The following is a 13,802-nucleotide window of genomic DNA, read 5'->3' as shown; positions in this document are numbered from 1 at the left end:
CAATCCTCCCTGGCTAACTAGTTCCATGGGTGCGAAATGCGGAGTGCTGCATGCTGGAATTTTATAAAAGTAGTGTATTTTTCTTTAGACGTTTATGTTCTACGTCGAATTTTTGAACGATGGTGTATTCGCCCTTAGCAACACCCCTAGCAACGGTTTGTTGTGAAACATCAGACTTGCGGCTTTCAATCCAATCCAGTGTCGTAGCTGTCTTTCGCCGTGCCCGCGGCAATCGACGCTTCGCACCATGCTTCGCATTTCGCGGTCGCAGTTATTTTGTATTGTTCCTGCGTAGTCGTGCGACGTTCTACTCGCACAGTTCATAGGCCTTCTAGTTCCACGTCGTAGACACCAGCTTTACGACACACCCCGACTCCGAGACAAGACTGGCCGAAGGGCGACACTTTCACATCACAAGGTAGGCACCGAAAAACTGGCTCCCCCAGCCATTGGGCCGAAATTCTTTGTCGTGACATCCTGACAGCGTGTGCTGTATGCCGTAAATAGCCGCTGTATTTCGTTTCATCTTGCACAAGGGCGACTTCCACTATAGTGCTCCCATAGGATTTAAACACGGCGTCAGCTGTTTTGTGGCACAGCCTCCAGATTTTCCAACGATATCGCGCGAACGTCGATTGTCCCGTGGATCAGCGCTTTATCGCGGCGTGAAACAGCAGGTCAGTGGGTCTACTCACGTGTGGCAGAAGGCACACGCTAGCCTCGCTGACCTGCTGTTTCACGCCGTGATAAGGCGCTGATCTACCGGACAATCGACGTTAGCGTGGCTTCCGCAGCACTCAAACCACGCACTTGCCGCGAGAAGAATGTCTTGCGTTTCATTCGCACTCGGTTTCGTGCGAAGCCAAACGAAGCCACGAGCAGCCGCGCTTCGGAGAGCCGGCCTCTTCCGTTCGTGCGATCTTGGTAGCGCTGTCGTCGAGACTTTGGTCAATAGGAGAAGCGGGCAGAGCCAGGGCTTGTACGAGACGCAGATAGAAGGCTTGACACGCCAACCAGAAGCCGCAAATAATCGCCTAGCAGTGTTAGCGCGAAAAATTTTAACCTGTGCCAAAGAGTTTAATAGAGTAACTGTTTATGGCTGAAAAGAAAATATAGTCTACGTGATGCTTCGATTATGATCGTGCAAAAAGGTGTAAGAATCGAATGTCCCGCTCGAACTCCGTTTTGCTCGGACAGAGTCTGACCGCTCGGACGTGGCTCAGACGCCTGGCATACAGATCATGTCGACCGTTCTCCTAGATATTGATTTTGTATGACCGTGATAGTACAATCACATGCATCATGTTTTCATTCGCCAAGGGTTAGTCCGACGCACTTATTAATTTTGTTTCTCGCGACCACTGCCAGGGTATTATTTGCGGCTTCTGGCTGGCCACATTCAAATCTGTGAAGACGCCCTGGGACACGCCCAGCCCGCTTTCGGCCAATGGCGCCTCTTCATTTGCTTCCTATACTTTCCAATGAATGGCCAAACTCTTTCTATGTATACACCTTTCCAAAAAACGCTCCTAGGCCACTGCCATGTTGCTGATGCTGATGCAGCTGGTGCGACTCTCGCGCCCTCTATCAGCTAGAAATTTTCTGCCACCCTCTGGGACTGTGAAGACCCGCTCGGCGTGGTTCTCTACCTACGTTTTTGCGGTTTTGCATTCAATGTTTTCTCGCCCCTCTTGAAAGTTTCCACTTAATTTTTTTTATGTGTGCTGCGTACCCTTTTTGTGTTATCTTCCACTGTGATAAATAAGGCTGGTAAGTACCTGCCATTCAAGCTTTTCTGCTCGACATTCACGGGAAAGGAAGGAGGTGAAGGACGTCGAACGACCCTCGACGCGATTTTGCAAACATTGTTCTTCCCCCTCCCAGAAATAATCCGCGTAGAATCCTCAGTCGTCTCCCAATATAGCTGTCCGGGTTGGGGTGAGAAACGGGTCAGTCGCGTTTGTTTCTTTGCTTTGGTGCGGTTATGAGAAAATGTAGCTCTTCCCAAAACGGGCCCCAAGACGAAGTCATCTCTGATTCCGTCCGATCATCAAGATGTGACTGTCGTCGACTGTGACTGTGTTATTTGAAATCTTTCTCAAATAAATTCTTTTCGGATAACGCTGCATCGTGTGGTACGTACGATATATTGTTTGAATGTTACCACTTCCTCAATTGTATGTCCGTGTCCTGTCCATCGGTAAACACGTTATTTGTGAGCATGAAAAATGCATGCCTTTCGGCCCTCTTCTGTTGCAATTTATTTTTGACAGCAAAGCGCTTTGTCGTTTCACATGCGGTGAATCCTGCGGCGCCGTCAAAGCTTATCGTAAGAAATAAACACAAACAACTAGAACTATACATTCCAATCGAACTCGTTCTGTCGCGCGCGTACCCAACAAAAATAGTTTAGTTTTTTTTTTTTTTTTTTTTTAATGTGGGACAATGCTTTCTCAATGTCCTCGGGAAAATACATGTAGCATGAAACACAAAATATAGCGGGAAACGACGATAATTTATCCGCCAGCAGTGTTTGAAACTGCGCCTACACAGGCTGCGCCTATTGACATCACAGTCCACTCGGTTAGGGTTAGGAGGGACGCTGGTGAGAGTCTAGCCTCAAACTCAGTGACTGGGCTCGAAAACAGTTTGTTGCCCCTGGGGTTGGGTGTTTTTTGGAAAGGTGTATAAGGATGGCTGGTTGGGCTAGTTGGTTTTGCATCATGATGTAAAACACCAAAACAACAGAGACGAAAAAGAAGGGAGAACTGGACAGGACGTGGCGTATTACACCATGGTTTTTACGTATAGCTCTGCCCGCTTGGTCTGGAGGTCGATGACACGAAAACTCTATCACGGGTGACGTCAGAACTGTGCAGTGTGCAACCACGTCCTTTCTTATCTGCTGGCCTGCTTTCTTCAAAGCGACGTGCTCCTGTCTCATCGTAACGGCTGTACATGCCGCTTCGGCAGCCCTGATTCCACAATCTTCGCTCATCACTCTGGACAGCTGCCGAGCTCACGTGCTCTGTGGCACGAGCAGTTCACGCAACTCGCTCGCGCGACTTGTCGAAGTGTTAAAAACAGTTGTGTGCAATTCCGCAACTCCGCCTCGGAGGTTGCGACGGGGAGGGCTGCAAATTTGCCTCTACCGGACTCTGAGCCACGGGCATTTGCTTCTTGCGCATCCAACATTGTCATGTGGCAGGAACCCTAAACGTTTCTTCAACTGCTGCCATAGTTCTACGGAAATTTGTGCAGCTGAGTAAACCTACGCATAGACCAATTTTCTTGAAGCGTGGACCAACCACTGGTCTCTATTGTAGTAGGCTGGATTCAAATCGGAAGTCTGTCGGTGGCGCCACCGGCAGCCATTGCTTGGCACCAAGCAATACGTGCCTTGCACGGGACGTCATATGGCTCCATACCATTCCTGTGCCCGTACCCTCTGGAACATACATTTTGGCAGCATCGAATCTGTTCTTCTCCGCAAAGTTCTCCGAGAGGAAGAAATTCATTGGTCCTAAATGTGTGCTCCGGAAGGTACGGGCACTGGAGCATGGTCCGCAGCAATGGTGGCTGATGTGACGTCAATGCAAGTCGTGTATACACGCAAGTCTATGGGAGAAACACACAAAAGAAGGAAATTAAAGCTTCTACACAGTGTTCGAAGGCATGTATTTTACGATGTGCTGCAATAATTTTATTGTGTGTTTGGAGGTTGAATTGCGATTTCTCAAGCATTCGAATGCCCATTAAAATATTGTGCTATAGCACCCATGGCTGATCTGGCAAGCTTGCTCTCGTGGTGGAGTGAACAAATAAACTTGCTGTCAATAATGCCGTCGTGGGGGAGCCCAGAAGTTGCTGAACATCAACAAAGTTCCATATTGGCAGCGTCTTTCCGGGAGTAAGCGAAATCATAGCAGAGCCTTCAAGCTTGTCACCTGCTAAACCCGACTCATTGAAATCGCCACCGACTCCGAGGTACCTTTAGGTAACTCTCTTCTCAGTGAGCTGCTGTACATTTTTTGCCCAGTAGAGTCACTCTCGACAACAAAACATTTCTATATAACAACCGCGAGGGTTGTCAGTTTTAATGTTTGTGCACTAGCTATTTGACAGGCTTCCCGACAGCAGCCAAAAGATTCAGTGACGACAACAGTTTACGAGAGGGGGAACGTCACTTTTCTTTGTCTTTCCCATAGAGTTTTATGCATTAGCCAATGTCAAGTGATGGGCGCTGGTGGCACCACTCCTCCCTATTAAGACGAGCCTCGATCCGTGATCCAGCTTACTACAACAGAGATCAGTGGCACCAACTAGCCCAGGTACTGATGTCGCTGGCTTTCTGGCGCAATATAATAAATAACATGCTGAAAAGAGCAGGGCCATGACATGACGTGGTGAGGCTAGCCTCTGTGATGCAGCTTCTTCGGTAGGTGCATCCCCTCTGAACTCATCGCCCGTCTGTCTATGCTGAAAGAAGCAGTGGTAAATCTCCTTCGTGGGATTGCCAATGGGAGCAGCTTCATCTCCATCTTTGGCAAACTCCACCGGCGAACCAACTCCATTGTGACGTCTGTCAACACGCACGACTGAGTTGAAACTCTATCGGGATTTTTCCCTTAAAGTGTCCCCACTGAGAATCTCAAAACACCGCGGTGAGTATAACAGTAAAAATATTATTTTTAAGTTGGCAAAATGAATAGCATAAGACAAAATTAAAAAATATATTCCTGAAATCTGGTTGCATGAATTAGTACCTAATGTGCTGAAATAATGAATACAATCAACGTTAACTACAACCCTTTACGTTGCGAAGACAGTTGTGGCCGAAAACGCTAAGAAGCGCAAGCTAGGTCGCTACGTCTCGGCACGACAGTTTGCGCTTCTCCTGGACTTTCTCGGTGAAAGTCGAGTTTTCTCGGGGACTGCTACAGAGAGCTTTGTTACCAAGGAGGAGCGAGATACACTATGGGGCGTAATAGTTTGAGAGTTAAATGCCCTTCGGCCATAAAGAATAACTTTCTGGAACTCACGTGCATGCCAGACGTGGGCTTGCGACCTGAGAGTCTCGTGTCCCTAACAGAAGACCGGTGCAAACCTGCCAACTCTTCCGAATTTTTTGTAAAATGTATGAATTGGGACTAATTCTACGATTTTACGAATCTTGCTTCAAAGTTTAAGAAAAAGATACTTTTTTCATTTCTATTTTTTTAAACATTTTTTTCGTAAAACCGTTGCTGGCGGTACCTCACACTGCCACAAGAGGGCGATAGGTGCCGTCCACGGCAGCGTTGTGGTTTTTACTATCCGTCTATCCGGTGGCCACATATCCAAAATCAATCCAAAGCCCAAAACCTTTGTTTGTGTGTTTGGCGGCGCATGTTGGTTTGGCGTGTTCAGACGTGGTTGGGCCTCTGTTTCGGCCAGTTTCGAGGCGAGAAGTGCAGCGTCTGTGTTTGTTACACGTGTAATCATAGCATTCCCCTGGTTGCGGTGGCTTCGCGGTGCAATGGCAAATTCCAAACCTAAAAAGAGGTACTTTCAGGTGTTCTTGAAGTCCTACACGTCGGAATTCCAGTGCTTTGTGCCGTCCAAAAAGGAGAGAAGTTTGGATTCTGTAGCACGTGCACGTGTAATGTAAGCGTTTTGCACGGTGACAAGGCTGACATTAAGCCTTGCCACCTTGCGAAACAGCCCCCCCCCCCCCCCGCAATTGCGTGAGTTTTACGAATTGTAATGTCCACAGGTTGGCAGGTATGCCGGTGGGGGCGCGAGTGATGGGCCGTCCCTAAACGCGGAGCAAGAAAAATTATTATTTTTTGTGGGGACGGATTTCTCTCGAGGGGGCGGGCGTGCGCCCCCGACAGTGGACGCGCCGCTGTGGGACTTCACGGCTGCAGCAGCAGCTTCGATAAATACCGTGAATCTCTTGGATCATGAGCAGACACCATGTTGCTTTTTACCTTATTGAACACTAATGTACAAAACAATGTGGTGCGAATGTATTGCCTCGTGGTGTTTTCCACGAAAGCTTGGATATCGGGGCTGCAGCACATTTCTAGACCCACTCGGAGACAATAAATCCGTGACATTCGAAAAAAAAAATAATATTGAGTTTAGGGTGCACACTATTAGACACAGGTATAACTAGAAGGGCTGTATAGCGTTCTGGTGTGTTACATAGTTGAATTATTTTATGCAGGGGTCTGTGGCTGAAGGCGACATGGCAAAGGGAGGAGAGGAGGAACGTCCTGCGCAAGTGGCATGCCCCCTACCACCGAATGGTACGAACGAAAAAGATGGGAAAGCTGCGATTGTTTATTGCAGTGTGCACGCTATTACAAATGTGTTTCGTGTCATTAGCAGTGCAGCATCCACCAGGTGCCATGCCAGTCCGGAGAACTAGGGCCAAGTCTGGAGTTGATACGGCACGGGATCTGCTGTCCATTCAGCAGGACCAGCTGGCTGTCCAGCGAGAACTGCTGGCCACACAGCAGGGTCTGCTGGCCACCCAGCAGCAGCAGCTGGCAGTTCAGCAGGAAATGCTGCTCGTGCAGAGAGAGCCAGTCGATGCACTCCGTCGACTTGCAAGCGTAGGTGTTAAGAGAACTGTAGTGTAGTGCACTCCCAATTTTTGTTGTTAGGCTGATTTTGGTCAACCCTACTTTAGCCAGTTAAGTTAGAAGGCAGTGTTCTTAGACTCAGACTGAAACCAGATATGATTTGTATGTGTATTTGAAGTGTCCAACAGCGAAGGCTTTATTTTGTTTATTTCAATGAAACCTTCCAGTGCCATAATGCTAATGAAAATTGGCAAGCCTTGAGACAAAATTTTTTCAACTTATTGAAAATTACCATACTGTGCTCGACAATCCGAACTACTACGTCTAAACCGTGGTTCAATAATCCACTTCATCGTTTATGTCATAAAAAGAAAAGATGTTTCAGGAGCGCTAAAAAAGGAAATACTTGGCCTAAGCTTGCCACTTGCTCTTCCGAATAAAAAACTATTTTAAAGGGGTGTTAGCACACATTCTTTCTGATAACTCTAAGCAGACATTCTTTCTGCAAACTCTACCTAATATGTTAATAAACAACCCTCGCAAATTTTGGAGATTTGTACTCTGAAATTAATCTAGTGAATAGCTCTTGTAATAACATATTGAATAGTGAATGTGTGAATATTTAAATAGTGCGTTTTCTGATGCTTTCACTATTTCTACACCCATTACTGGAATTTCTCCTGTTATAGAGAATGATTTTCCAATGGATTCAATTGTTATAAACATTCAGGGTGTTTTCAGCGGTATAGAAACCCTCAAAATATCTCCATCATGTGGCATAGAGGAAATCATTACGAAGGCTCTCACTAACACTAAATTTTCATCCGGTCTTTACCTCAAAGATATTTGAGCAGTCCGTGGACACAGGGGTGTTGCCCTCTGACCGGAAAATTAGTAAGTAGGCCAATATCACTCACCTGCCTCTACAAGATCCTCGAGCATGTCATTTACAGGCACCTGATTAACTTCCTGGATTCCTGCAATTTCTTCACCAATGTGCAGCATGGCCTCTGGAAACGCCTTTCTATTGGGACCCAACTACTTATTCTAACTAACGATTTGTTTAAAAATCTTGACACCGGCTTTCCTACTGACGCTGTTTTGCTTAATTTCGCCAAAGTTTTTGCTAAAGTCCCGGGCAATCGCATTCTTCTTAAACTTTCTTTCCTAAAACTAGATCCTCATGTTCCTAAGTGGATTGAATCATTCCTTATTCATCGCTCTCAATTCGTTTTCACTAACAGCACATCCTCCTCTTTCTCTCCCGTTTCTTCCGGTGTTCCACAGGAAATTGTGCTTGGGCCTTTGCTCTTTTTAATCTACATTAATGATCTCCCTCTTCACATCTCATTCTCTGTTCATCTTTTCACTGATGACCTGTGCTGTTTATAGACTAATAAAAAACCCATATGACCATGTTGCACTCCAGAACGGCATTTAAGGGGAGACACTGCTCTTTGAAGCAAAATTTTACTAAGAAAACACATTTTTAAAAATGTGTTTTTTGAAGTTTGGCAAGCACTTATCATCTTGTCCTGAAGGATTTTCGACATATTGAATGAGGGCTACAAATATATTAAATAGGCTGTCAGGCTTTTTCTGGGTGCCTTTTAGGCATCCGGCAAAAAATGATTTTGAAACTGGAAGGTTCAAAAGTGTCATAAGTAATTTATAAATCATCCTAGAGCTTTCATTTATACCTTATTGGATTGCACATACCTCTCAGTTCACTGATCTATGTTTATTTTCTGAGCTCAGTATTTTAAATTGCGTTAATCCTTTCCATAATCATTGCAAATTAAATTTTTAATATTAATAAATCTAATTAGGTTACCTCAAAACAAAGTACATATTTGTAGTCCGATTGTAATGCCAAATAAGCCATGTAAATTTCATTTTATTTGAATCGCAAGTTATATAAAAAAGCTCTTGAAGCAGTGTGTCACACATGGCAGATGTGTCTCAACATTAGCAAATGCACACACCTTTGCTTTACACATTCTTGCTTCCAGCCCTTAAACTCGTTAACATTCAATGGCACTACCATTCTGACTGCTACACAGTAAAAATATCTAGGCGTTCGTTTAACCACTAATATATCCAGGAATGTTCATGTCGACGAGACAATATCATCCTCAAACCGCTCACTCGGTTTTGTTTGTCGCAATTTCAACTCTGCCTTTTCTATCCTTAAACGTCTCCTTTACGCCATGCTTGTTCGCCCTAAACTAGAGTATGCTTCAGCTATCTGGCACCCACATCAGTCTTTTTTTAACTAACGCAAATCGAATCTGTCCAGAATCGTGCTGCTCGATTTATTTTTTCTAATTAGTCTCGCCTTTCTTGTGTCACTGCAATGAAATGTCAATTAGCTCTTCCTGATCTTTCCGTTCGTCGCAGAATTTCCCGTCTTTGCCTTTCCATAAAATGTACTATTCGGAACCATTACGACAGTCTCTCCTCAGCCAGCCCAGCTATATCTCTGCAAGACTCGATCATTCGTGCAAGATTACCCTTCCCAAGACCATTTCAACATTCCCTTCTACCAGAAGCTATTGTAGACTGGAATGGCCTTCCAGATGATATTGTCACCATCACCGATAACGCTAAAATCAGAACTGTGCTAACCATGCACTCCCCTCTGTAATGCCCTTTGGGGCCTTGAGGGTAATTCTAAGTAACTAAAGAAACAAATAAATAATATTCCGCCACCAGCGTGTGTTCGTGTAATTATAGGAAACTGGCCTCGTTACTGAAGGACTTGTCACGCGGCAACTCTGCCGTCAGTGTAACTAAAATGCATCATTCGCAAGCGCAGGCAAGGACGCCACCAAGGCAGCTCCAAAGGGGAAAGAGAACAGAGTAAGGGTGGATTTACTCGCCCCACATATGCCTTTGATCAGACTTCTCGACTTCTTTCGTTAACACAGCCATTCTCTTTTCTTCTGTGCTTTAGGAGCACCTAAAATGCCAGTAACTCGTTGTCTACGAGTAATCTAATAAGGTGAATGGTGAAAACTGCTCTGCAACATGACTGCACAGGGCTTACCAAGGTGAAAAGTTGTTTGGCAAAAGTTTCCTATAGTATTGCTTGCAACGCGTCTGAAAACCTCTGGCGTGCTTTTAACTTTACTAATGTGTTGCGTAACAGTTTGCATTTTGTGCATAATGCCCTCCCCTTTTCCTGCAGGCTGTAGAGGGACAAGCAGCAGCAAGTGCGCACCAGTCGTCCGCACTGACTTCGCTAGTGCTTCAGCTCGTCGGTGTGCAGAATCTCCATCCGCCAGCCGAATAAAGTGGGTCTCTATGCTCCATTTCATTTTTGGCACGGGTTACACCACCGTTACTTGAACATCTCAGTTGAAAAACTGCCATAGGTGTCCGCTTTGCAGAATTGTTAAAAGCGAGCAGTCGCAGTCCCGCTGTTCTTGCTGCAGCGGCCATTTTGTAAACTGTGGCTAGACCAAACAACATCTGTGCCTCGATGGGCTTCTCAAGCGTGGCACTGCTCCCCATTGTAGCTCGCTGTGGCTCGCGTGTGGTGTCCGCATTTGAAGACCAACTTTCCTTAACTGGTATGTCGTAGTAATCTTAGATTACGCCACAAGCGAACTTGACATGCAGAAAGAAGGAATTTTTATCAATGTAGACTGCTTTGTAACATCTTCCAACTATTCATATTTGTTTATTCAAAGTGTTCAATAATGGCCGGAGTGTCTCCTTGGTGCACTTGTTAGTAACAGGAATACAAAGGATTTCCAGCAAGGAAGCCTAAGGAAGCTCGAACACTTCTTAAAGGACACATGCAAAGGACTAATAAAGTTTTTTTAAACAGCCTGGTTGGGAAAAGGAAGTCATAAAACAAATTCACAAGGAAAATAAAAATTTTAAGAGCTATATTCACGGCGTATACGAATTTGTAGTTGGCGCCGGCGGGCGCTGCGGAAAAGTGGCTGCTAGTCGTCACGTGACTGGTCGCTATTTGTCACGTGGTGCTTCCGCTCTATCGGAAGCTTCCTATGGTCTCTAAAAGTTAGTTATTCATCTTTATTTCAAGTGCAACAAAACACAAAGATTAATCGGTAACTTTTCGAACCCAAAGAAAGCTCCTGAAAAAGCGGAAGCAGACGTGATAGACCTGTGTGCCGGTCAGATGACGGCGGCAGCGCTGCGGGGTAGACAAACTTGCGCGGCGGTGGCGGTGTGGAGAAATGAGTTGACGGCGGCGCACCACGCTCAGCGTGCAGCGGCGGCGTGACTGTGAGTCGACTTTGAGACGGTGCACAGGTCTATCACATGATTTGCGGCGGCTCCCACGGGCGCAACTACAAAATCATTTTGTGCCGTCAATATAGCTCTAAAATTTTTTTTTCTTCGTTCTAATTTTATTTTATAACATTCTTTTTCCATCTGGTCTGTTTACAAAAAAATGTTTTTTTACTTCGCATGTGTCCTCAAACCCCCCCCCCCCCCCCATCCCCCCCTAAAAAGAAAATGCAATACTTTCAGTGCTTAAATTAACTATGTAATGTTGACAGCCCTTATTGATTCGATAGAACCCTGGGGTGAAAATGTCCGTCAACTGATTCCAGATGTTTGGAATAGTTACCAACTTGACCTACCGGTGACAGGAAGTTACTATGCGCTGATAAACATTTCGGCTGGGTACGTGTTAGCAAATGCATGAATGCATTTTCAGTGGTGGAACTGCCGCTCCATTTGCACCAAACTGTGCCAGAATGAATAACCTGCTACATGCTGTTCCAAAGGCTGTTCTTGAAAAGGAGACTGAAAGTGGCTGGCACATGGCATTCTTTGCGTTGCCAAGAATGCCATGTGCCAGTACTATGTGCAAAGAGTAGGGCTGAGCGAATATTTTAATTATTGGGGTGGGTTAACTCCTTGAGTGCACTTCTCCTCAAGAATTGATGCACTGCGGAGAAGCAATACCTGCGGAGCTGACACCACGATCTTCCGGCTCGCTTTGCCGCAGCTCAGCCGCACACGGAGGCGAAAAACACACCTTAAAAGTGGTATAGCGCATGCGTGCGCCTGGTGTTATAAAAAGAAAAAAAATAGTGATTGTTGATATTTACGTCACAGTAAAATCTTCAAAATCTAACTGTGGTTGTTATGCAAGTGTATATGTTAGGCAGCAATGTCTTAGCAACCTGTGTTCATTATTTATCCTTGTTTTGTTTTAATTCAGGTATGAAGAACATATATTTGTATACGGCAAGAATATTTACAAATCCCCTCAATTAGGTGTGGCTGGGCTCTCTTATAGGTTTCATTTTAATTCAAATCTGTCATTTACTTGCCACCCCAATGTAGGTATTGGACTGCCTGAGGCCACAGTCTATAAATGTAGCTAGATTAAATTTAACAGAGCTCATAAGCGGGCAATTAGAAGCTTGGGAACAAGCTTTGTGAGTACAGCCGAATATTTGTTTAAGCATGGTGTACTAGTAGTGAAAAGCGTGGAGAAAGACGCAGCAACTATTCAATATTCAATTAAAGAATATTCGGCCAGAACCTCTATTTAATTCGAATTCGCTTCGAACCTAACACCCATTATTTGCACGTGCCTAACGAAGAGTTGTTGTTCTTTGTGCAAACGGTGCTCACATCGATCGCAATGAATAGATAGCGCTACTCATTGTTATCAGTTAAAGTAACTATGTGCTTTGCTTAGCTGCTCTATGAACAGTAGTAGATTGAATACGAGCGAGGGCAGCGTGACATTCAACACAAAAGTGTCCGTTTGTTGTCGAACTTGTGGCAATTACCTCACCGTGATACAAACCCTACAAAGTAGCCAAACATATTTTTTGCATCAAACACAAACCGAAGACGCCATCGGTACTCCTAACAGGTTAATTGAGACATCTGGAGAGTTACTGGCGTATGATTGTTCAATAAATAAATAAATATCTGTAGTGGCCAGGTCCCTGTAGGTATGGTGCCTTAAATAGTTTTCCACCACCAACAACTACAGTTTTTCCCACAGGCTACCTCCTAAAGAAATGGTATAAAACTTTTTGAGGTGAAAGCTCCACATTGTTTGCTCCAAAAGTGGGAATCAGCTCCAAAATGTGTTGTTCCCTGCTACAAGAGCTGCTCCAAATCACCTCTTGTCAGTTCCACCACTACATATTCAAAAACAGTATGATGACAATGAAAATAGGCTTAGGAGGTCTAATCTGTTCTTGTTTGTGTTGCGTCGATGAGGAAAAAATGTTCTTGTCACGTAGTCACATATTGTTTATTAACAGGTTAGGTTACATGTTGAGACCTCATGGCGGTTGCATGGAACAAGAAGAAAAGGAATGGCGCGGTGTGCGCGGGAAGTCCACCGGAAGACGCTGGCCCCCTGGTGGCGAAATACACAAATGCAGCAGTTTGGCTTCTTGGATACTGGCACTGAAGCATAGGGGCAATCAGAAGAAGTTGTCGAGTTCTGTGCGCATAAGTTAGGTGTACAGCTTGGCCCCTCTAATCTGGAGAAATCGCACCAGCTAAAGAAATTCCAGCCCGAGAAAACTAGACCGATCATCGTTAAGTTTGCCCGTTTCTAAGACAGAGAAAGCATTTTGGCCTCCGGTTTCAAATTGAAAGACGCCCCAAGGATATTTCTGCGTCTGTACGACTTGCCCGCAGCAAACCTTTTGAGTACAGAAAAAGTACGTCGGCCAGTTGAAAACAAACTAGCAAAAGATTTCTTTTAGTACTTTATCGTTAGAAGTTGGAACCGCGTTCCCGCAAGATAAATCGTGATTTGATAGAACTGAAACGTGATCCGATCCGAAACCTTGCCGGCCAGCAGCTTTCACGCGATCGGTAGATCTGTTTGGTGTACTTTAACCTTGCACCTGCTTGTCACTTCGAATACGATGACTTCGTTAATCGTAGTCTGCTGCTTCGATATTCAGTTGCACAATAGGATAAACTCCAATTTGGTGCCCTGTTCCTCCGCGCAACTCCGCGTCCGTTGCTTACGCACGTCACGTGGTTCGCACATATAAGTACTATGTCGAGCACGTGTGGGTTGTGTGATAAGCAGAGCTGGTTTGCATTTTGAGCAGCTGAAAGCCACTAAGAAAATAATCAGACTTGTACCCGTCACTGAAAAAGTAACCGATGACAGTTACAATCACTTTGCTGTATAAAGTACCCGACTACAATTACAATTACAGCCTCAAAGAAGTAATCGAAAAATTACTCTAAAGT

At 45.1% G+C, this 13,802-nt stretch overlaps 1 protein-coding gene and 1 long non-coding RNA gene across 2 annotated transcripts in view; both read left to right on the top strand.

Moving 5' to 3' along the window:
* Window positions 1-6,629, top strand: part of LOC120847046 — a 69,739-nt gene extending 63,110 nt beyond the window's left edge. Inside the window, exons 2-3 of the mRNA XM_042287918.1 lie at window positions 6,212-6,293; window positions 6,376-6,629. Coding sequence (XP_042143852.1) covers window positions 6,212-6,293; window positions 6,376-6,629 — 336 coding nt within the window. The remainder of the gene's footprint in view (window positions 1-6,211; window positions 6,294-6,375) is intronic.
* Window positions 6,630-9,101: 2,472 nt separating this feature from the next.
* Window positions 9,102-9,886, top strand: LOC121834154. The gene is made up of 2 exons (XR_006077105.1): window positions 9,102-9,625; window positions 9,763-9,886. It is a non-coding gene; the product is annotated as an uncharacterized LOC121834154 (long non-coding RNA).
* Window positions 9,887-13,802: the final 3,916 nt, after the last annotated feature.

The sequence above is a fragment of the Ixodes scapularis genome, unplaced genomic scaffold, assembly GCF_016920785.2.
Source record: "Ixodes scapularis isolate PalLabHiFi unplaced genomic scaffold, ASM1692078v2 ptg000597l_1___fragment_1__unscaffolded, whole genome shotgun sequence".
In the NCBI taxonomy this organism is placed as follows: Eukaryota; Metazoa; Arthropoda; class Arachnida; order Ixodida; family Ixodidae; genus Ixodes; species Ixodes scapularis.
Note: the sequence above shows the minus strand (reverse complement) of the source record. Positions and strands in the feature narration are given on the sequence as shown.